General features: G+C 43.8%; 1 protein-coding gene across 2 annotated transcripts in view; it reads right to left on the bottom strand.

The window, feature by feature from the left end:
* xpo7 (exportin 7) overlaps positions 1-25,547 on the bottom strand; it is a 75,175-nt gene that overhangs the window by 32,472 nt on the left and 17,156 nt on the right. Inside the window, exons 2-4 of one of the 2 annotated variants that reach the window (XM_056290296.1) lie at positions 24,919-25,035; positions 12,477-12,623; positions 8,888-8,981 (exon numbers count right to left, since the gene is read on the bottom strand). In XM_056290296.1, the coding sequence (XP_056146271.1) occupies positions 8,888-8,981; positions 12,477-12,623; positions 24,919-24,921 (244 nt within the window). In that variant the 5' untranslated portion in view covers positions 24,922-25,035. The remainder of the gene's footprint in view (positions 1-8,887; positions 8,982-12,476; positions 12,624-24,918; positions 25,036-25,547) is intronic. The other variant, XM_056290295.1, reaches the window with a different exon arrangement.

Here is a 25,547-nt window from a genome sequence, read left to right as displayed (position 1 = left end):
TTCCACGACCAACAAAGCCGCAGCTCTTCTGGCCTCCCAGTACCTCTCTGCTGCTTCAGAAGACCCCTGGGCCAACCAAGCCCAAAAGGCCTCCTTCTTCAGCCTGACGGCTTCCCTCGCCACCAGTGTCCACCACCGGGTTCTTAGGTTGCCACCTCGACAGGCATCGATGACCTTATGACCACAGCTCCTACCTGCCACATCTGCAATAAAGGCTTTGAACATGGCCCACTCAGATGCCATGTCCCCAGCCTACGAGATATACGAGAATGTCTTCCAGAGGTGGGAGTTGAAGACCTCACGGACAGGCCCTCCAACAGACATTCCCAGTTCACCCTCACTACACGTTTGGGTTTGCCAGGTCTGTCCGGCAGCCTTACCCGCCATCTGATCCAAGGAGCTCGGACATCCAGAGGGAGCTCGGAGTAGAGCCGCTGTTCCTTCGCGTTGAAAGGAGCCAGTTGAGGTGGTTCGGGCATCTGATTAGGATGCCTCTTGGGCGTCTTCCTTTGGGGGTTTTCTGGGCACGTCCAACTGGGAGGAGACCCCGGGGTAGACCCAGAACTCACTGGAGGGACTACATTTCCAATCTGGCCTGGGAACGCCTTGGGATCCCCCAGGAGGAGTTGGAGGGCATTGTTGGGGAGAGGGACGTCTGGAGTGCCCTAATTAGTTTGCTGCCACCACGACCCAATCCCGGAGAAGTGGCTGATGATGAGATGAGATGAGACATGCCTTTTCATTAATAACCTCTGCGAGGGCTTGTCTAGTCGAAGCTGACTCTTTCTTTGTTTACACAAGGGAACAGCTGTTGGCCTTGTGGCCAGCTACTGTATCCCATGTGAGGCACGAGATTCCAGTTGAAATAAGGACGAAATATCATGGATGCAGAGCAGGAGTTAAGCAACGAACAAAGAGAAGGCGATACAAGCCGTATCTTCCTTCTATCATCATGGGCAACGTGAGGTCACCGAGAGAGATGGTCCAGCTTTTGGTGAGGAGTCAGAGGGATTACGGTGAGTGCAGTTTCATGTGTTTTAGTAAATCAAGGAGTGACTTTGTTCACAAGACATTGAACTCTTAGTGCTGGATCTGCATCTATGTCATTTACCAGAGGTATTGCATGCCATTGTGCTCACTATTTTCATTCCACTGTCGGCCGACACCGCAATAGCGTGTGACGTCATCCACGCCATGATAGCCAGGCTACAGACGCAGCACCCCAGTCTCTGGTGACTTCAACCATGTGACCCTGTCCAACACTCTGACAAACTTAACACAGTTTGCGGACTGCTCTACCAGAGGCAATAACTTACTAGACTTTCTGTATGCATACAGCACCACACCCCTTCCCCCACTCGGCAGATTTGTTCACAACTTGGTCCATCTCTGCTCCAAGTATAGGCCCCTGGTCCAGCAGCAGCCTGCAGCCACTAGTATAATCAGGAGATGGTCACAGTAGGCTAATGAGGCTCTACAGGGCTGTTTCGAAGCTATGGACTGGGAGGTGCTCAGAGAGCAGCATGGGGAGGATGCAGACAGGCTCACACACTGTATCACAGACTATATCAATTTCTGTGTGTATAATGTTGTTCCATCTCGGATTGTACGCCATTTTCCAAACAACAAGCCTTGGATTGCAAAAGACATCAAATCGCAACTCAATGAGAAGAAGAGGGCCTTCAGGTCAGGAGACAGGGGGTAGATTAAGAGCACTCAGAGCATGCTCAAAGTGAAAATAAGGGAGGGCAAAGACACCTACAGGAGGAAGATGGGAGTCCAGGCTGCAGCAAAACAACATGAGGGAGGTGTGGAGCGGTATGAGGAATATCACTGGCAATAGACAATCAAACTGCCAGGTGACAGGGGGCAACATGGACAGGGTGAACGAGTTGAACCGGTTTTTCAATAGGTTCAACACAATGGCCCCTTGCTCACCCATCCCTGTTGACTGTTTCTCCCTCCCCCTGTGAAAGAAAATAAGCATGAAACACTGAAGTTATTTATTCATTATGTATTTGTCTCTCTATGCCTGTGTTATCATTTTGGTCAGATCTGCTTTAAAGGTGGTTGCATCATCTAGTACCACACTCTGTCTGAACTCACAGAGGATTAAGGAATGTCTGTTATGGGGGGATGGGAAGTCGTTTTCTCTTCCTATCTTCTGATCAACTTACAATGTCGTGTTATGTGATACTACCAGGAGGTGCCATGACATAAATCATATAGGGAGCTCTCCAAAGGGCCCCAAGTCTGTTTGTTCTGCTTAACTCAGTGTCAAGTTATGCTATGTGGCCCCCCTTAACTGGAGATGACCAGAAGATGTCCAACCTATATAGTATTGGGCGTGGAAAATGTATATTCATTAGTTGGCTGAAATTGCAGTGGCATGGTGGTGCAGTGGTGAGCACGGTTGCCTCACAGCAAGAAGGTCCTGGGTTCAAGCCCCGGGGTAGTCCAGCCTTGGGAGTTGTCCCCTGGTCATCCTCTGTGTGGAGTTTGCATGTTCTCCCCATGTCTGCGTGGGTTTCCTCCGGGTGTTCCGGTTTCCTCCCACAGTCCAAAGACATCCAGGTCAGGTGACTTGGCCGTACTAAATTGTCCCTAGGTGTGAATGTGTGTGTGTGTGTGTGTGTGTGTGGGGGGGGGGGGGGGGGGCTGTAGTGGCCTGTCCAGGGTGTCTCCCCGTCTGCTGCCCAATGACTGCTGGGATAGGCTCCAGCATCCCCACGACCCTGAGAGCAGGATAAGCAGTTTGGATAATGGACAAATGAGGAAACCTTTCTTTGTCTGATTAAAGAAATTATAAAGGAAAAGATCCCCTTTCTTCAGTGAGAATACAGGGAGGAGGCCCATGAGATGGTCTGCTTGTGTTCTCCGTATTGTACAATACTAATCGTCTTGTCTTGTCTTCATATTGTACAATACTAATTGTCTTTTACTATCAACCATCAGTGTTTTGTGTAATTATTTCTAGTCTGGAGTGTTCACAGGTAAATTTTCACATGCAGTCTTTCAGCACATCTTCAATCTGAGCCTGAGCCTGAAAAAGATCCATGCCCTCTGGAAGATGTCCTGGCTGGTCCTGGTGTTCAAGAAGGGGCACCCCTGTGTCCCAAAATGACTACAGACTGGTGGTGCTGACATCCCACATGATGAAGACTTTGAAGAGGTTGGATCTCTCCCACCTCAGACCCCTAGTCAACCCCACACTGGACCCCCTTCAGTTTGCCTACCAGCAGTACATCGTACTTGGATAAGGCTGGAAACACTGACAGTCATGTTCTTTGATTTATCCAGTGCTTTCAACACCACTCAGCCATTACTGCTGGGGGGAAACGCTCAGAGCGATGCAGACAGATACCCCGCTGGTGTCCTGGATTACTGACTACCTTACCAGCAGACTGCAATTTGTGAGACCGAGGAACTGAATGTCTGAGATGGTGATGAGCAACACGGGATCACCATAGGGGCCGGTGCCATCCCCATTCCTGTTCACCCTGTACACCTCGGACTTTAGATACAACTCTGATTCATGCCACCTGCAGAAGTTCTCAGATGACTCTGTTATTTTGGGGAGTATAAGTGGGCCAGGAGGTAGAGTACAGGGGCCTTGTGGACAAATTTGTGGACTGGTGCAAGATTAACCACATGCAGTTGAATGCAAGCAAAACAAAGAGATGTTAGTGGACTTCCGAAGGAGCAGGCCCGCTACGACATGTGTCCATCCTTAAGACAGATGCTGAGGTGGTTTGCCTTTACAAATACCTGGGAGTTCACATGGACAACGAGCTGGAGGGGGCCAGGAACATTGAGATTGTCTGCAGGGAGGGCCAGAGCCAACGCTACTTCTTGCGAAGACTCAGGTCCTTTAACGTCTGCAGTATGATAAGACATATGTTATACCAGTCTGTGCTGGCCAGTGCCATCTTCTTCACTGTTGTGTGTTGGGGTAGTGGTGTGAAGGCTGGAGGTGCCAACAGACTGAAACAAGTTGGTCAGAAGGCCAGCTCTGTGCTGGGAGCAAATCTGCATCTTCTGGCAATGGTGTCAGAGAAGAGGACAATGACCAAACTGTTGACTATCATGAACAACGCATCAAGCCCCTCCACAACACGTTGATCAAACACAAGAGCACCTTCAGCAAAAGTCAAAGTCAAAGTATCTTCATTGTCCCTTACATGGAAATTATTTTGCAACCGGGATATATAAAACTCTCACACAAAACAAAACATACAAACACCAAGGCAGAATTGACACATCACTCATGGACAACAAAAAACAACAGGACATAGTGGGCAAGGAGAACCAAAGGAGTTCAAATATACAGACCACGGAAACAACCGATCTGCAGACAACAGATGAATACTACCTACTATTTAACAACTGAATGGCAGTGGGGACAAAGGAAGCCTTGTATCTCTCAGTCCTCATACAGGGCATCCTCAACCGACGACCTGAGGGTAACAGCTCAAACTCCCCCTAAGGCGCTCCACAAAAAGCCACAGGAAATCATTCCTGCCAGTGGCCATAAAACTGTATAAATCCTCCTCATTCTGCCACAACACTGACCTCAGCGTTCTAGGTGGATGCTAAAGCAATGGCATTAACTGCCATTTTTATATTTTTCATATAAAATTTTTCACACTGTAATAATTTAAGGAAAACAACCCATATATCTTCGACAGTACCGCTATAGATAAGATTTTTATTACTTAAATCAAGTGCAATATACATCTGTACGCTTGCTACTACGTGCAAAATACAACTGGGCAATAACTGCACCCTGTGCAATAGCTGAACATGTGAACATGCTGCTGCAAGGCGTTCTAAATGTAGCATCTGCTATATCTTTATTTTATTTTATACCAATGCTCGATCCACCCTGCTTTGTGTGTGTGTGTGTGTGTGTATATATATATATATATATATATATATATATATAGCAGTACAAGCCTGTATGTGCGTCGCGCACTCATTAGCTGCTGTCATTTTATGCTGACATGTCATAATGTCTAAACATTAGCAGCTGATGAGTGCGCGACACACAAAACAGGCTTGTACTGCTATGTATTAAAACTTTTTTCCTGCATCCGTGTGTGTGTATATATATATATATATATATATATCTTGATATCAGTCACGTCTTCTATCTGTTGATGGTACATCCCACGAAGGGTCTTAGTCTTCCATGATACCCACTCTTCTTCCTCCCCACTCTATGTCTTCTGCTGCCTGAGGTACTCACTCAGCAGGTCGTCCCAGGTGGCCCTCTTTCTGATGTACTTGTGGATGTTCCTTATCTTATCCTAGATAGAGGCTCTGACACTCACTAAAATTCAGCCCCCCCATCTTTTCGTTTATCGTACAGTCTAAGGCTGCTGGACTTCAGCTGGAACCCTCCATGCATTGTGAGGAGTTTCCAGTTTCCGTGGCCTAATATCTGTGGCCTTATATGTATTAGGGGTGGGGGTGGGGGGTGGGGGGGAAATAAATTCTTCGATGCATCGAGATTCTCTCATAAAAGATTATGTCTCGATGCAGAAAACTCAATAATCGGAAACTTAAAGCTCAGTTCTTGACCGGGCTGTACGCTCCTTAACGGCTGCCGCTGAACCAGTTGGGTGGTGAAACGTAACGGACGTAAAACATGTGCGTCATGTTTACGTTCTAAGTTAGGATTCTTCTTCAGTTTTGGGGAGGATGGCTGAGCGTGAGCAACCGAAGTTCGATACAATCCGACCCGCGCCCTCTGGCTTAAAAGCCAGCGTATGGAAGCATTTTGGCTTCTTCTACAGCCACACTGTATGCAAGCTGTGTCTAACTAAAATAAAATATTTTGGGAACACAACAAACTCGAGAAACCATATTTCCCGTTTCCACCCGGAGTTGGAGGACAAACAGCCGGTTGTAGTTGCTGCCAACTAGAGAACAACTGAACAAGCGATGTCAAAGCTTCCACCCAACTCAGAAAGGGCGAAGCAAATCATAAAGTCGAGCACTTTTACCGCCAATGATTTGCGCCCCTACTCAGTTATTGAGAACCAGAGCTTTCGCGCTATGCTCCACACTTTGGAGCTGAATTACAACAACCCATCTCGATGTTGTTTCACCGACACAGCGATACCCACACTGTACAACCAAACCAAAACCAAAGTCATGGAATCAGTGAGGAAAGCAGGTAGGACAGCAATAACATGCCATTGCTGCAGAATCTTACATCCCCGTAACTGGGCACTTTATCACTGATGACTGGCAGCTCGTGTCTCACATGCAGGGGATATAGTTACTGCACAGCGGGGCATATAGACCAACTCCTGTTCTTACACAAAAACTTACACATTCCAGCATCACCAGCTAAGCATGTTTGCTATGTTGCACTTCCATGCAATATGAGTTCATTGTGTGTATTTTCTCCATTATTTATGTTTTACCACATATTCTACAGAAAGTGTTAGTTTTGTATAACAGCTGGTACAAAATTCTATGTTGTTTTTGGACCAAAACTGTTTTTGATTTTAATATACAGCAAAATGTTGTTTTTTTTTTTGTCTGAGGGATTCTGTGCTCATTGCCCATAACAGGAGGATTTGGGTTGGAGTCTTTATTATTTATTTGTGAATGAGGGCAGCTTTTTATGCTATCAAGTGATTGCTGAAGTCTTGCTGAAGCCCACGTTAATTCACAACAAGGATGCTGCGACAGGCACACCTTTGTTTCTTTTCTTGTTGGTTCTTTGCAATGCTGGAAAATGTGACCATTCAGCTGACTCATCTCTTCCATTTGTTACTGTACTAATACAAGATAACGGAAGTAAATTCATCTGTTTATTTTCATTATCATAAGCAATCATCAGCTGTCAATTGACAGCTGATGATTGCTAAAGGCATGAAACAGGCTTGTACTGTCTCGTAAATAATTTACTTGACTCACTGGTGTGTATATATATATATATATATATATATATATATATATATATATATATAAGAGATGCACCGAAATGAAAATTCTTGGCCGAAACCGAAAACCAAAAATGAGGAAACCAAGGCCAAAAACCGAAACACCGAAAGAAATGATTATGTCAATTATTAGAACCAATGCATTTATGGCTACGACTGTGTACTAACCTCACTAAAATCAAGGCATTGCAATTCAAACAATAAATCAATTACAAAAGTATGAAAATATTTATTTAGCACTGACATTCCAACAATGCACAATATAAATTAAAATTCAAAACAAAATGTTTAACTTGACCCCACTCATGTATACATTAAATAATAATCTACAGGCCTATAACTGACTGGCCTGCTGAAAGATTGTAAAATTAAATATGTTCTCTCATAAAAACACAAAGTGCATTTAAGTCAAGTGCCTTTTAAATTTTTCTCTGTAGGACTACTACAACAAAGTGCATTGTCACTGACTATGGCATGCACTTTAGATCGGTCGATATGCCAGGTGTCGAACATATTGGCGAATGCAGCAGAAATGGCTGCTGCTGTATGTGACCCTCTAAACTCTTGTGAATGGAGCAGAATCTTTTGCAGCTTGAAATCTGTATCGATCCACTGTGCGGTTAGACTGAGCATACTGGTGAGGCTGACGTCTGAGCTCCATATGTCGGTCGTGAAACTGATAGCTGTAATATCTGATGCTATAAGCTCATGGACATGAGTTGCAACAACATTAAACAGCTCAGGTAAACACACGTCTGAGAAATGCCGTCTGCTTGGCATGGCATAACGGGGCTCAATGTGATCAATCAGCCTACGAAATCCCACATCTTCTACGACAGAGAACGGCTGATCATCTAAGGAAATAAACTCCATAATGTTTTGTGTTATGCCCTTTGCCTTAGCTGAGCACCATCACTGGAAAACTTTCTTGCCCTTTCAAATAAGTCCGCTACAGATGGAGTGCGCGTGCTCGGATTGACTTTTCTTTTCTGCGCCGCATGCTTCTCATATTCAGAATGGCAATCGGGATGTTTGGATTTCAGGTGATAAATTAAACCCGACGTGGAGAAACTCTTTGCAGACACATCCCCTCTTGAAATTTCAGCATTGCATGTTTTGCTATCGCTATCCGTGGGTCTCTCTCCGAGATATTGAAATACGACCACACCGCAGACATGTTAGCTCTTATCCAGATAACCGTGTGCTGGCTGCGCTTTTTGCTTGCGTCATCACAATTCTGTTTCGGCTGTGTTGTTTCGGTGATTTAGGTCTTTCGGCCGAAAACCGAAAATGCACTTTTGGGCCATTTTCGGCCGAAAATTTTCAGTGGCCGAATTTTCGGTGCATCCCTAATATATATATATATATATTTTTTTTCGGAAACCATCGATGGTGTTGATAAAAGTGCTCAACAAATGATGAGCGCAATATTAAGAATCTTAATATTCCGCTTAATATTTCTTAAAGTATGATGTATAAAGTACACATACACACACACACACACACACACACACACACACTATTCTATTTTACAGGCACCAAGTACTTCTGTTCAGTCAAGTTCTTTATATTTTGTACATTCCATATGGGTTTTTGCTTTATATTCTTGCTATTGTGTGTACTTTTGATATTGTGTATATTTGCGATATTGTGCCTTTGGATTATGTGGACTGTAATGACAGTTCATTTTCCCTCGGGACCAATAAAGTATCTATCTATCTATCTATCTATCTATCTATCTATCTATCTATCTTATAGCGGTGTGATTAATTGAAGCAGGTGCTCAGGGCAACACTAAGCTAGAGGGTTAGCATAACACTGAACAAATACAATATCTGGAGAACAAACATCCATTTGTAGCAAATGATCATCACAAAACCAAGCATTCAAACTTGACTGAGTTACATGTGAGCAAGGGAGAGACTTACGGATATCGATGCGTTGCTCGAGGGGCAGGGGGTTGCTGGTTCGAGACACAAGTTTAGACAGACAGGTGGCAGCAAGGAGCTGAGAGTATGATGACTGTGGAGAACAGGGAGAGGGTGTAAGTCTCAGCACTATTCTTCTAGGCAACCTCAGAGATTTCCAAAAAAAAAATTAAATGACAAATAATCTGCTGATTTAAAAAAATCTACAAAGATACAAAAACGTCACAAAATTTGAAAAAAAATTAATCACCGCTCCTGGATATTTGGAGGTTAACGATGTGGCAAGTGATGGACAATCTCAAATTGTACTGGCTGGGGCTTGTACTTAGTAACAACTTGGTGTTGTGACTGAGGGAGTGAATGAGGTAGTCTCACAGGGAGCTGGGACACTTTACTGCTCCGGTCCACCGCAGGGACATGAATGGGTGTTGAGGATTTGGTTGACATGTGGTTTTTAAATCATGCAACACAAGCTTTCGAATCCATGCACCTCTGCATACTGTCCGAGCAACGTTGCAGGCAGGTGCATGCCACATTTTCTGGCTTCCCAACAGGGGAACTTCCCTTTTTGTCCGCCCGGTCATAGGACGCATGGATGCTGTATGAGCCCACATTGCACTTGGGAACAATACTCCAAGGCTATGATTTTGAGATAGCCCATTAACTTGTGTCTCAGATAAACAACCCTAGAACCCTAGCCTGGATGCATCCTGAATTCACATGGTATAAATGTCATGATCAGACCTGGTGGTGTAAGACATAAGTCAGTGTGTGTTAGTAGTCAAGTGGTGCTGTTTTATTAACTGAATGACTGAATGATGATTGATTTTTATTTCGAACACGTTAAAATAACAAAATAAAATATTGCTGCAAGCGGCAATTAACGGGGTCCAAGCAGTATTGTAGCTCTCCCATGTGTCCAATCTGTTTCATATTTGGTACATGGCTTCTATGTGCCACAAAGAATAAGCCTGTCAAGTTTCATGAAGATCGGCAATTCAGACTAGCAAATATTAGCAACTGAATTTTGATCGGCTGTTTGACGGTCATTTTGGTAATCCAGCCAATCGGCACTTTAGTCAATATAGCCAAATGGGTCCAAGTATAAGTATACCAAATTTCCGATTTTTAGCTCAAGCGGTTTTTGAGATATTGACATGTGTCAGTTGTAGCACCCCCTATAGACGAAATTTCACAATATTTGGCGTGCTTCCAATGAATATTGTGGCGACTGTGCGGAACAAGTTTCGTTAAGTTTGGACAATCACATCACTAGATATAGGCAATAGAGTCACTATGGGCAACACCTTAAATTTTGATTAACATGTAACTTCGAAATGGAATGGCATATCAAAATTATTTTAACAACTTTTTATCAGCATTGTGTGGAGATGACGCATACCAAAAATCAGGCGAATCGGATGAACAGACTCAGACTAGTTCATTTTAATTTCACTTTCAGTTTTTTGAAAATGGTGGGGAAATTGACGGGAATGGGTGCATTAGATTCGGGAGCTTCCAGAGGAAAAAAGAATTTCTCAAAAATTCCACGCAGAGCCTGAGATATGACCCAAAAAGTAAATGTGCTTATTGTAGCGCCCGCTAGAGGTGTGTCGATGTATTATCTCTTCTGTAAGATCATTAATAGGTCTGGAACCTACCTACCTACCAGGTTTGGTGTCTGCGCAACACATAGATTTTGCTGCCCAGACACTTTTAGGGAAGAATTTTGCGGAAACAACAATAATAATAATAATGCCTAGAAAAACAATAGCTGCTTGGACCCCTAATAACAGTGAACATATTTTGCAAACCCTGTAACAACACAAGTGATAACTAGTCCATGTTGGAAAAGAGCATAGGATGAAGTGAAGGGACTTTCTGGTCCTACCCCCTTTTTTTTTATATACATTATCACTCACGTCAAACCAAAACAAATCTTTCAAAACAAAACAAAAGTGAAAAAAGAAGAGAAAGACCAATGCATAGAAAACAAAATAAACACAACAGCACAAGTCAAACAAGGCACCTCACACGTCATGTATCATTTCATGTTATTCCAGTCCACCTCTCTGTTCATCCATCCTACATCTGCTCAATATGTTGTTTTTAAAGAGTTGTTTAAACTTACTTATTGATGTACACGTCTTCATTTCTTTTCTACAGTTGTTCCATAGATTAACTCCTCTGATGGATACACAATGAAGTTTTGCATTTGTCCTCACTAGTTGTTTTTTGTATACACATATTCTTCTGAGATTGTGTTTACTTTCCCTCATCCGGAACACATTTTGGACACTGTTTGGTAACTGCTGATGTTTTACTCTGTACATGATTTGAATTGTTTTGAAGTCAACCAAATCCTTAAATGTTACTGCTTTCAGTGTGATAAAGAGTGGGTTTGTCGGCTCTCTGTAAGTGGTTTTGTTTACAATTCTTATGGCTATTTTTTGAAGGATGAAGATTGGATCTGTGTCTGTTTTGCATGTGTTCCTCCACACCTCCACACAGTCGGTGATGTATGGAAGTATGAAGGAGCAGTACCAGGTTTATAGTGCTGGTTGATGCAGAAGATCTTTGACTTTATATAGTACTGCAATTGACTTTGAATTTTTGCTTTAATCGGTCTTTCGGACTTGGGCCGTTTCCAAGGGCAACGCGACGCCAGGCGCCATCTTCCAAGGATCAGAGGCATTGTTTACGAATTAGCTAGCACTTTAGCCACTGACTTAGCCATACTATATTAGTGTTATATTTGCCTTTACCCCTACCCTTACTTCCCTGAGATGTTTAAAGAATGTGATCGATGTGGGTCTCACTGCTGCAACCCAGGCCATCCTGTGCCTCTTGGTTTAGTCCTCTATGTTCTTTCCTTCGTTTCTCTTCGAAGAAGGGAAAGAAAAAAAGCGTAACCCATTCTTGAGTTTAATACCGGAGTGATCGTGGGATTTGCTGTGGCAATTCTTCACACAACAGGAACGCCCAACCGTCTCGCCTGCGTGCACTATCTAATCTAATATATAGCTATATATTCAATCTAACCTAAAAATTTACTTTAAAATATATATAAATATATATATATATATACCCAATACTTGGACATCTAAGAAAAATCTGTGCTAACAGCTAACAACAATGATTAACGTTACTTGGAAGATGGCGGCATGTGACATCACAGCCAAAAGACCGATATACTTGATATGTGGCTTACAACATAATTTGTTGTCTATTATTACTCCACAAAATTTGATTTCTGACACTTTTTCGATTTCTACATCATTTATCATGAGCTTCTTGTTTGAGTTTGTTGACCAAATATTATAAATGTTGTTTTGCTTAGATTTAGTGTTAGTTTATTTGAATCAAACCAACTCTTTAGTTTCTTCAATTCATTTCCTACTATATCCAAAAGTTGTTCCAAGTTGTCCCCACTGCAAAATAGGTTTGTGTCATCTGCAAATGAAATTATTTTTAGTGTTTTGGAAACCTCACATATATCATCAATGTACAAAAAACCCCAACAGTGGCCCCAACACTGAGCCTTGAACTGTGTAATGGTGTGGTAGTGTGGGGGATACGCAGTACTCACACTTCCTCTCTCAAGTAGTAGCTGACATTTACTGAGGCAGTCAGGGCTGTTGGTGAATTCAACCAGGGCTTTCTCTGCTTGGTGTCTGACGGCGGTGTCGGTTGTCTCATACAGTTGTTTACACAGGATCTCAAGCTGGGCAAGGCCCTGGTTATACAGAAAAAAGGAGGGCAAGTCTAATAATCAGCAATTTGTAACCACCAGTCTACTAATATCTAAATTAAAAAATAAATTCTTTTTCATTTTAGCAAAGAAAATATCCAAACAGAAACAGAAGGACTCGATATCGGAGCACATCAAATGTCTTCGCTTGAAATGGCAGGCGCAACTGTACAAAGGAGACACAATTTCTTTGGCCCTTTAACAGACAGGACCTGAAACCAAATTCTGCATGAACCCATGTATGAACCCAGCATTAGTTGGGTTAGTTAGTATGGACTTTTTTGAATTCATAAAAACTTAAATAATCTGTGGCTTGATTTTTAGGCCCGCAGCCTCTTGCAATCTAGCCACTGCAGCAGTTATTATGGCAACTGTATGATGAGATATGTGACAATATTATGTCGCTTCAAAAGAACTATGCATTTCTTCCATTAACTTCAACCATGTAGCACAAAAAGAAAAACATTGCAAGTACATCCAAACTAAGTAAACCCTCTGCTTTGACATGTAGTGGTGAGTGGTAAAATTTGCTTTAAAACTACAAAAGCAGAAATCAAATGCCATCAGTAAGCGATACAGGTTCAGGATTCTGAAAATTAGTGGTTATTGAAGGGGCTGGTAATAACGCTATCTGTGAACAATGATTAAAGGTAAACAAAAGTTTTAAATACATGATTTACTCAAGATCAGGTTGTATAATGTATTTTGTGTAATGTTGAAAGACAATTTCTGTTCATCTACCCATCCATCCATTATCCGAACCGCTTCTCCTGCTCTCAGGGTCGCAGGGATGCTGGAGCCTATCCCAGCAGTCATTGGGCGGCAGGTGGGGAGACACCCTGAACATGCAAACTCCACACAAAAGATGACCCAGGACGACCCCCAAGGTTGGACTACCACGGGGCTCGAACCCAGAACCTTCTTGCTGTAAGGCAACCGCGCTAACCACTGCGCCACCATAGCGCCCCAACTTAGGTTCATCCAAGAGTAAATTTTTCAGGCATTGGAATTGTTTTGTATCTATACTTACTTCAGTAACTTCTGAACATGTTTAATACCACGGTTTTACAAGGCGCTATGATTTTGACAACGCAGAAAACAGATGGAATCATGTACTGCATCTGAAATCACGAGCTAGCATACTATTTAGTACACCACAAAATAGTACAATACATTTTTTTTAATCTTGTTTATATGTATGTGTGTTTTTAGTATGTCCGAAACCATAGTATGCATCTCATAGTATGCAAAAAATACCAATGTCATGCTACATTCAGAGAAATTTTGGAGTATGCAAACACCGTACACTACGCTGATATGAATATCACACAATGCATTGCAAAACTTCGAGACAACAACCAATGGCGAAGGGATACCGAACACAACTGGCATAATGGTGGAACAAAGTGGTTGAAATCACATTTTATTTTTACTTCTTTAAAAAGATGTGGGTCACCACACCAGTAGAAGCTGATGTGCAGTGTGATGTCATTAATGCACAAAGAGCTGAAAGGAAGTGGCACAGCTACATATAGTATGATGAAATAGTATGTCTGAACAGCCATTGTACTTTTTATTCACATACTAATAGTAAGCTGGAAAATAATACTACAAGTAGTATGTAGTAAGTAGTATGTGACTTTGGATGCAACCCTGAACAGGAGACATGAAAATGGGTCTCAGATATAAACCAGGAAGTGTGCAGAATTTGGTGGTTTTGGGGAGATTATGACAAAATTTGTGAACATATTAGGAATTTGAAATAATTTGTGCTGAAACCATCTGTAACTCTCCTCGCAGAAACCCTGTCCAAAGATGGTTTACCTCAATAAAATGTGCCCTTTGCTATCTCTTCCAATTGTCCGTTGTTAGGCAGACACGGTTTTCTTCATTGAAGTCCCGGCTGTTAAGCCCTTCTCTCAGGCCAGCTGCAGTGTTCTCCCCAGTGTGGTCATCCAGGAAGTCAGCAGTATGAAGACAGCAAGCTCTGAGGCCGAATTCTTCATTGATGAAATGCACGGTCAGACTCTGATAAGGTTCCGTTGTACGTACGGGGCGACCACATGTCCATGGTAGTAGCGAAAAACTCAGCTGTTGGGCATCCAGGTGGCATGGTGGTCTATTCCGTTGACACAGGGATCACCGGTTCGAATAGCCCCATGTTACTTCCGGCTTGGCTGGGCATCCCTAGAGACACAATTGGCCGTGTCTGTGGGTGAGAAAGCGGATGTGGGTATTTGTCCTGGTCGCTGCGCTACCGCCTCCTCTGGTCGGTCAGGGCGCCTGTTCGGGGGGGAGGGGGAACTGGAAGGAATAGCATGATCCGTCCACGTGCTACGTCTTCCTGGCAAAGCTCCTCACTGTCAGGTGAAAAGAAGCAGCTGGTGACTCCACATGTATCAGAGGAGGCATGTGGTAGTCTGCAGCCCTCCCTGGATCAGCAGAGGGGGTGGAACAGCGACCAGGACGGCTCGGAAAAGTGGGGTAATTGGCCGGATACAATTGAGGAGAAAAAGGGAGAAAATGAAAAAAATAAATAAATAATTAAACAAAACCACTTTTTAGCTCCGCTGCAAATCTCTGCCTGCACGTTTTATACAGCTCCGGTATGACAACCTGGCTAAAATATGTGTGAGATGGCATGCTATACAGTTTATCCAGCGTCTTTACCAAAGCCGTAAATCAGGTCTTGGGTCACCGTGTTGAGGGGCATCATATCTTTCTATTTTTACCTATGAACTCCACTATCGTCTGAGTAATTTTGCAGTGCCATAGCAGCTTGGATGAATGAATGAATGAATTTTGAATCTCATTCATATGGGCGGCACGGTGGTGCAGTGGTTAGCACGGTCGCCTCACAGCAAGAAGGTTCTGGGTTCGAGCCCCAGGGTAGCCCAACCTCGGGGGTCGTCCCGGGTCGTCCTCTGTGTGGAGTTTGCATGTTCTCCCCGTGTCTGCGTGGGTTTCCTCCGGGGTCTCCGGTTTCCTCCCACAGTCCAAAGACATGTAGGTCAGGTGAATCGGCCGTACTAAATTGTCCCTAGGTGTGTGTGTGTGTGTGTGTGTGTGTGTGTGTGTGTGTGTGTGTGTGTGTGTGTGTGTCGGCCCTGTGATGGCCTGCCGGCCTGTCCAGGGTGTCTCCCCGCCTGCTGCCCAGTGACTGCTGGGATAGGCTCCAGCATCCTCATGACCCTGAGAGCAGGATAAGCGGTTTGGCTAATGGATGCAATAGCTCATATGGAGATATACTCTCAACCATTTCAGTCAGTGATCCCTGCCGGGTGGTAGTCGGCCTACTTGACACATCAGTGGTCGGGTTTTTAGCCATGCAATGGTCACACGTGACCTTGTGATGCTTTCTTAAATGCTGGAACGGGTTTGCAGTGTTGCCCCGTGTTGTAGCTACGGTAGCAAGGCACGTTCTGCACAATACCTGACTCTGTTCGGGCATCTTCTTTCCTAAATCCAAAATAGCTCCAGACAACCGTTGTACCACTCCTCTTTAACACTAAAGTCTCCTCTTTGGTGTTCGGTTCTGCCGAGGCCCTTTTCACAAGATAGTAACGTTACTGTTAGAACCAAAGCGTAGCGAGGCAAGTTGTTTTCTTCGTTTACCGCTCTCACTCGCATGTCACGTGAGCACAGGGTGGCGGGTGTGTACGTGAACCCCATGTGGTCAGGTGTTTTCGGGGGGGGGGGGGGACACTTTCCTTTTAATCGCAGCCTTTGCCATTTGAAAATTGCGTTCTATTACGTCGCGATTTCGGTTTGAATTCGATGAATGGTTCAGCCCTACCTCTGGCCTGTGCTGCGACCTACAATGCTAGACATTGTTAATTTATCACCGACTACTGGCACTGTTCCCAGCAGTTTTCAGACAGCTGTGGTTAAACCTCGACTTAAAAAAAACGCACCTCGATCCAGGGTCTCTTAGTAACTATCAACCAGTCTCTAATCTTCCATTTTCTAAAGTACTAGAGAGAGTTGTGTATCAACAACTCTTGACCCATATAGAAGAAAACTATTTATATGAACCTTTTCTGTCTGATTTTTACCCCCATCATCATGAAGTGCTTTGAGAGGCTGGTCATGAAGCACATCAAGTCCAGCCTCCCCTCCACTCTGGACCCTCTCCAGCTTGCATACCACGCTAACCACTCCAAAGAAGGTGCCATAACCTCTGCCCTTAATCCAGCCCTGTCCCACCTGGAGAGAAAGGACAGCTATGTGAGGATGTTGTTCATGACTTCAGCTCAGCTTTTAACACAATCGCACCACAACACCTGATCGAAAAGCTGAGCCAGCTGGGCCTTAACACCTCCCTCTGCAACTGGGTGCTGGAATTCCTCACGGGGAGGCCACAATCAGTGCAAATTGGCAAGATCACCTCCAGGACCATCACACTGAGCACCAGCGCTCCACAGGGCTGTGTGCTCAGTCCGCTCTTGCTCCCCCTGCTGACTCATGACTGCACAGCATCATCCATCTCCAACCGCATCATAAAGTTTGCTGATGATACTACAGTGGTAGGTCTCATCAGCAACAACGAAGAATCATCATACAGAGTGGAGGTGGATCAACTGGCGGCGAAGTGCAAGAACAACGACCTCTCCCTAAATATACAGAAAGCTAAGGAGGTTATCAGTGACTTTAGAAAGACCTTTGTTTTTGACGCACTTTGTGTTTTTAATATTTATTGTGTGTTATTTGTTTTTATGTGGCACTGTGGTCCGTGTGAAACGTAATTTCGTTCCCCTGTATGTATGACACATGCATATGAGGCAATGACAAATAAAAGCAGTCTAAATCTAAATCTAAGTTCATGGCCTGTCACTCCAGTGAAACTGCTCTGGTTAACAATCTTTTACTAGCTATGGACTCTGATTCCACCTCTGTGCTTCTATTACTGGACATCAGTGCAGCCTTTGACACCATTGACCACTGTATACTATTAATAATAATAACAATAATAATAATAATAATAATGACATATTTATAGAGCAGTTTTCTAAAACAATGCTACAAAGTGTTTTACAAAAGAAATAAAACCAGACAAGGCAAAAGTAAGATAAGACCAAGTAAATAGGGGTACAATAAAAACAACAAATATCAAACATTTGCAAAAGCTTTCACAAAGAGTACTTTTAAGAAGAGATTTAAAAGAAGCTCTAACAGGGGCTCAAACAGCAAAAGCCTGATCACAATTTGTGACAAACCGTTACCTGGGAATAACCACCAGGGCTCCATCTGCCATTATTAACAGCTAAATCATTAAACCACTTCTGAAGAAGAGCAACCTTGATGCAACAGTTATTGCCAATTATAGGTCAGTCTCCAACTTACCATTCCTCAGCAAAATACTTCAAAAAACAGTTTATTCTCAACTTAATAACTATTTAATATCAAACAACCTTCTAGCCATTTATCAGGTTTTCGATCTCACCACAGCACAGAAACAGCACTTACCAAAGTTGTGAACGATCTGCATATGAACACAGATTCTAATAAATTATCTGTTCTTATGTTGCTGGATCTCAGTACCACCTTCAACACTGATGACCATGATATTTTACAAGAGAGAGTAGAAAAATGGGTCGGCAAAACTGGCCAAGTTCTGAACTGGTTTACAACCTACCTACATGACAGGCACTTCTTTGTGTCCAATGGAGACTGACTCGGACAAAGTGGGTATTATGTGTGGGGTACCCCAAGGTTCAATTCTTGGATGATTGCTATTTAATCTCTATATGTTCCCACTCATACATCATACAAAAACACGAAAAAATACCATAATTATGCAGATGATTCAAAACTGTACATATCCCTATCACCTGATGACCTAGATCCCATACATTCCCTAACTCAGAGTATTGATGATATTAATCCATGGATGTCGGAGAACTTTTTACAATTAAACAAAGTCAAAACAGAAATATTCATTTTTGGTGCAAAGACTCAAAGACCGAGAATTGCAGCCCATCTCAGCTCTGTCTCAGGAGTGCAAAAGCGAAGCTAGAAATCTGACTGTAATCATAGACAGTGATCTAAATTTGATGAGCCATATCAATCATCTCACAAGATCAACCTTTTACCATCTTAAAAGATTTCAAAACTAAGGGGCTTTCCATCAAAATCAGACTTAGAGAAATTAATCCATGCACTTATAAAAAGTAGACTAGACTACTGTAATGGACTATTCACCTGCCTACATAAATAATTGTGTGGCAACTACAGTTAATTCAAAATGCGGTAGCACATGTTCTCGCCAAAACTAAAAAGTATGAACATATTACACCTATTCTTAGATCTCTGCATTGGCTCCCCATCAAAACTAGAATTGATATTAAAATTCTGTTGCTTGTATACAAAGCTCTAAATAGCCTTGCACCTCAGCGTATGAAAGACATGCTACGTCCAATGGCAGTGGTCTTTTAACCATCCCTCTTACTAACTCTAAAGCAGGGGAAGCTGTCTTTTGTATTTACACCCCAAGTAGATGCAGCGCCCTGCCTGAGGACCTGAGAGAGGCCCCCACCCTGGACACTTAAAAGTAGGTTAAAAACCTTACTTTTCACAAAAGCCTACGGCTAAGTGTGTGTGTGTGTTTTGTATATTTTGATATTTGTATATTCTACTCCGATTCCTGCACTGCACCAACAACTGCTGATGTACACATTTACTTTCTACATTTGCACTTTTAAAATTGTTACGATTATATTGTCATTTTATGTAAAACACATTGATACTTGATACTGATACTTTTTACATAAAATGTAAAACACACAAAAGTATGAAATGTGCTGTATAACTAAAGTTTGTTGTTGTTTTTGTTGTTGTTGATGAATCAAGGAGACTAGAATAGGCCACATTAAAGTCACTAGGGAAAATTTTCAACAGTCAGTCTCTACAGTAAAAGGAGCAAAGACTTCAACCAGCTGCTGACCAAATGCACCGTGGATGGCCCACTGTGACGAGTGGAAATTACATCTGTGCCGACATTAACATGACATGCCAATAATGCTTGAAATTTGATAAGAAAAAGATCTGACACAGCAGATGTGGTTGGCAAAACATTCAGATCAGAAACAGTTATCCTTTAGAATCAGACCAAATCAAGGGTGTTACCACTGCAATGAGTCAGTCGACTCTTGAACAAACTGAGCAATCCAAAGGTATCAACTAGTGCCAGAAAGGCTTTACGTAGAGGATCAGCAGCCTTATTCAGATGAATATTGAAATCTCCAAGAATTAGAATCTCATCAGAATGACTAACAAGACCCGAGGCAAATTCTTCAAGAAATAGTGAGTAAGAGCCAGGAGGTCGATAGAGTCTGTTCGTGGCTTAGGGAGATTAACTGAGAATAAGAGCCTCAAAAGATGGCATTTAGATTCAAGTTTATAAGTTAAATTGAAAGTGGACATATACTAAGGCGACACACCCACCTTGTTTATTTGCCTGAGCTACATGGGCATAAGTATAGTCTGGGGGGAAGCTTCATTTGTGGGAAGGAAAACATTTTTTTTGGCCATGTTTCACATAACCCAATCATATCAAAACTATGTTCAAGAATCAGATTCTTTATTTGATCACTTTGTTGAAGTGATCAGTAGTAGGGAGAACTTTAGAGCTACCAATAGATGAAATATTAACTTAACCTTGTATTATTGGTGGACAATTTTGGAGACCTACGCTTTAAACGATGTGTGGTCACACTTTTGATAACATCAGATGTTTGGTTCTGTAGATTATTAACTACTACATTGCACATTTCACCACCACCAGTACTAGGAACGATTATTAGATTATTGTGATTAACACATTTAGGAGAAGAGAGCTTCGGAGCAATACAGAAGTGAAGGGAGAGATTCTCAATGTTATAGCTGCACTCTCTGAAACCTGATTGGCCAACCAAGGGCAGCTGAAAGAGGAGAAGGGTGTTTACACTTTTTTTCTGGAAAGGAAAAGCAGCTGATGAGCCAAGGATCTACAGCGTGTGCTTTGCCATCAAAAACAGCCTCGTTTGCCACCTTGCTGAGCTTCCTCTGGGCATCAATGTACTTCTGACGACAATACGACTGCCGCTTGCAAATAACCAAAACATCACTGTCATCAGTGCATATATGCTCCAACACTTGACTCACAAGATGAACTAAAGGAGACCTTCTACGCCGACCTGGACAATGTTCTCACCAAAGTCCCCAAGGAGGATAAACTAATCCTGCTTGGAGATTTCAATGCCAGAGTGGGACGAAATTATAATTTGTGGAGAGGCATAATAGGCAAGGAAGGAGTTGGAAACACAAACTCAAATGGCATCCTGCTGTTAACAACATGCTCAGAACACAGCCTAATCATCACCAACACACTCCCCCACCAGAAGAACAAATTTAAAATAACCTGGAGGCACCCTCGTACTAACATTTGGCACCTCATTGACTCCGTTATCATCCGTCAACGAGACCGATGTGAGGTACTAAACACAAGAGTGATGATCAGTGCAAATGACTACTGGAACTTATCCACTCCACCCTGTCCATCAAACTTCAATGGAAAAGAAGGGTGAAGAAAAAGCAGAGCCATCCAAAGATCAGCCTCAAAAGACTTATTGATACCTCCTCTTGTCAACAGTTCCAGGCCATGCTCAGTACATCAATGCCCAAGTAGTATCCAGATGATATTGAAAGCCACTGGGATATCCAAAGGAGTTGAATCAAGTGCAACTGGGCTTGGTATATATACCCGTGAAGACGTTTCCCCTCTCATCCAAGAGGCTTCCTCAGTTCGTGCCTTTCTGACTAGACGAAGCTAGTCTGACTGGCTGGTGGTGAGACTCAGAATTTATCCTCTTGCAGTCATTGTCAGAGCTATAGATGTCCATGGCTCTTTGTGTCCCGATGTTTACCAACGCCCAGTCGCTGACAGAGCCATAGATATGAGTGGCTCTTTTGTGTACCGATGTTTGGCTGCGCCCGTCATTATCGGAGCTATTGATATGCGTGGCTCTCCTGAGCTCCGATGTCCAGCCGCACCCGTCGCCATTGGAGCTATTGATTTGCATTTGTTTAGCAGCGACGGTCATTGGGGGTGTTAGTTTCGACTTCATTATTCAGTGGTCATGAGAGTTGTTGGAGCCGTTAGTGACCGACTTTGTTCTTGGAGGCTAGGCTTCTTGAGTCTCCTGGGTAGAGATGAAAGGACGGCATTGTAAGTGGGAGATAGGTGGTGTCGCAGACCTCCTCCTCTGTTGAGGGATGGTTTTTCCAGTTTTGCATAGATGGCGTCCTTCACCCCTCTTTCAAACCATCTATCTTCTCTGTCCAAAACGTGTACGTTGCTGTCCTCGAAGGAGTGCGTCTTCTACTTTAGGTGTAGATAGACTGCCGAGTCTTGTCCTGAGGAGTTTGGCCTTCTGTGTTGGGCCATCCATTTGTGTAGTGGTTGTTTGGTTTCTCCTATGTATAGGTCAGTGCAGTCCTCATTGCATTGTACAGCATACACCAGATTTCTTTTCCGGGTGTGTGGTACACGGTCTTTGTGATGAACCAGTCTTTGTCGGAGTGTGTTGCTGGGTTTGAAGTATACCGGGATGTGGTGTTTTTTGAAAATTCTCCTGAGTTTCTTGGAGACCCCAGAAACATACGGGATGACTGTGCTATTCCTTCTGTTCCTTTTCTCCTCAACACTCACCTGGTTGGTCTTTTTGGAACGTGTTGCAGTTTTCACAAAGGTCCAACTGGGGTAGCTGCAGGTTTTTAAAGCTGTGTGTTTGTGTTCTTCTCGTTGGGCCTGAGTGCTGCTGGGCACATTGTCAGCTCTGTGTTGCAAAGTTCTGATGACGCTCAGTTTGTGTTCCAGAGGGTGGTGTGAGTCGAAAAGTAGATATTGGTCTGTGTGTGTAGGTTTCCTGTAAACCCCAGTGTGGAGGCTCCTGTCTTCCCCAATGTTGACGTCACAGTCCAAGAAGGGCAAACTGTTGTTCTTTACATCTTCCCTTGTGAACTTAATGTTCTTGTCCACTGAGTTGATGTGTTTGGTAAACGCTTGCACCTCTTGTGTTTGGATTTTGACCCATGTGTCGTCCACATATCTGAACCAGTGGCTCAGAGGTGTTCCTCTGAAGGAGTTCAGGGCCCTGTGTTCTACCTCTTCCATATATAAGTTGGCCACAATGGGCTATACTGGTGAGCCCATTGCACAGCCGTGTTTCTGTCTGTAAAACTGGCCCCTGAATTGGAAATATGTAGCATTCAGGCAAAGGTCCAGTAGTTGGCAAATCTGGTCTGGGCTGAGGTTGGTCCTATTGTGGAGGGTGTCGTCCCATAGCAAACGTTGCCTCACAGTTTCCAAAGCCTCCATGGTTGGAATGCAGGTGAATAACGAGGTCACGTCGGATACATGGTTTCATCCGGTTCCAGTTTTACGCCTTGAACCTTGACCACGAAGTCAATGGAGTTTTGGCTATGGTGAGGTGTTTGGCCCACTAAAGGGGTCAAGATGTTGGCTATACGTTTGGCAACGCTGTACGTGACCAAGTTTATGCTGCTGACGATGGGCCTGAGGGGGGTTCCATCTTTATGGATCTTAGGGAGTCCATATATGCATGGAATGTTATCTTGTGGGTAGAGACGGTGGTATTGTATCCGATCAATGGTTCCTCCTTTCTGTAGTTTCTGTAGGTACTCTATTATTCTCCTCTTGTAACCACTAGTAGGATCGCGTCTCAGAGGTTCATAGGTGTCGGTGTCACTGAGTAATGACAGGATCTTGGCGTGGTAGTCTGTTGTGTTGAGGATAACCGTGCATCTCCCCTTATCTGCTGGAAGGATAGTGATGTTTTCATCCTTGCTCAGGGCTGTCACGGCTTTCCTTTCCTCCATGGTTAGGTTGGAAGGAGGGAGTTTCGCATTGGACAGAGCTGCTGATACCTTTAACCTAAGCTGTTCCGCCTCGGTTTCTGTTAGATTGTTTTTCCTTATGGCTGATTCTGTGGATGTGATGAGGTCAACTATAGGTAGCTGTTTGGGTGTCATGGCGAAGTTCAGTCCTTTGGCTAAGACCTCCTTCTCTGATTGGGAAAGTACCTTGTCCGACAGATTCTTGATCCATCTGTTCTGCGTTCCGTTTTGTGTGGGATGTTCTGTCTTTTGTCTCCAGGTAAGTATATCTGCTTGGCTAGTGTTGTTGGTTTGTCGCTGTAAGTTTTGAAACTTCCTTGTCTGCCTTTCTTTGGTTTTGTGGTGTTTGAGATAGTTGGGCTTTCTTGGTGAAATCTGTGATCCTCTCCAAGACTGCACCAGGCAAGTGGGATGTTATTTGTTGGAGTAGTTGGTCAGATTTCTCCTTCAGCCCTTCAATAGTGAAATGGACCTGTCTCACTCTTTCATTCAGGAGTTGATTCTGTGCCTTCTCTATGATTCTGTCTGCTCTATGTCCTTTCATTTTGGTACACAGGCGCAGGCTAGTGGGTATGAGCCTGTGTTGTCTGCGTCTCAGATTGAATCGCAAGTGGTTTCTGTAGTCTGCAATCTTCCGAGCCATCCTTTCATATTCCCTCACCATTTTAAGGGTGTCAGACCCAAATTGTTCCGCAACATGTCTGTGAATGTTCTCATTCATCCAGGTCATGGTTATCCAAAGGAGTTGAATCAAGTGCAACTGGACTTGGTATATATATCCGTGAAGACGTTTTGCCTCTCATCCAAGAGGCTTCCTCAGTTCGTGCCTTTCTGACTAGACGAAGCCCAGTCGCTGACAGAGCCATAGATATGAGTGACTGGGCGTTGGTAAACATCGGGACACAAAGAGCCATGGACATCTATAGCTCTGACAATGACTCCAAGAGGATAAATTCTGAGTCTCATCACCAGCCAGTCAGACTAGCTTCGTCTAGTCAGAAAGGCACAAACTGAGGAAGCCTCTTGGATGAGAGGCGAAACGTCTTCACGGATATATACCAAGTCCAGTTGCACTTGATTCAATTTCTTTGGATAACCATGACCTGGATGAATGAGAACATACACAGCCACTGTGATATGCTCCGGACTGCAATCCCTGGCCAACGGTTCATTGAAGTGAGACTACAGGCAGTCCCTGGATTATGAACGAGTACCGGTTTTGAGTCTGTTTGTAAACCAAATTTGGATGACATGGAGGGGATCTGTGTCGGAGCCTCGCAGACTGACTACAGGCATTCCACAGGGTTCAGTTCTGGGTCCTCTCCTTTTCTCCCTGTACACAACATCCCTGGGTTCTGTTATTCGCTCGCATGACTTCTCTTACCATTGTTATGCCGATAACACCCAGCTGATCTTGTCCTTTCCTCCCTCTGACACACAAGTAGAGACACGCATTGCTGCGTGCTTGACTGACATCTCGGAGTGGATGGCGACACACCACCTGAAACTCAATCGGACAAGACAGAGCTGATGTTCCTCCCGAGGAAAGGTTGCCCACACCGAGACCTGGCCATCACCACTGACAACACAAAATGTTGTATCGGTTTCTCGCTCCTGCAGATTTCTCCTCTATAACATCAGGAGGATTCACCCATTCCTCACCGACGAGATGGCACAGGTGCTCATCCAGGCTCTGGTCATCTCCCGGCTGGACTACGGCAACTTCCTCCTTGCTGGCGCCCCGGCGTCGGCCATCAGACCTCTGGAGCTTGTTCAGAAAGCTGCAGCTCGTTTGGTGTTCAACCGCCCTAAGTTTTCCCACACAACTCCCCTTCTCATGTCCCTACTCTGGCTCCCAGTAGCTGCTCGCATCCAGATTAAGACTCTGGTGCTAGCCTACAGTGCAGTGAAAGGAACAGCGCCTTCCTATCTCCAGGGCATGGTCAAGCCCTACACCCCCACCCGACCACTTCGCTCTGCTGCCTCGGGACGCCTGGTTGCCCAGTCGCTCAG

Source organism: Lampris incognitus, chromosome 12 (assembly GCF_029633865.1).
Source record: "Lampris incognitus isolate fLamInc1 chromosome 12, fLamInc1.hap2, whole genome shotgun sequence".
NCBI classification, from domain to species: domain Eukaryota; kingdom Metazoa; phylum Chordata; class Actinopteri; order Lampriformes; family Lampridae; genus Lampris; species Lampris incognitus.
The sequence above is the reverse complement of the archived record's forward strand: the minus strand, read 5'-3'. Positions and strand labels throughout refer to the sequence as shown.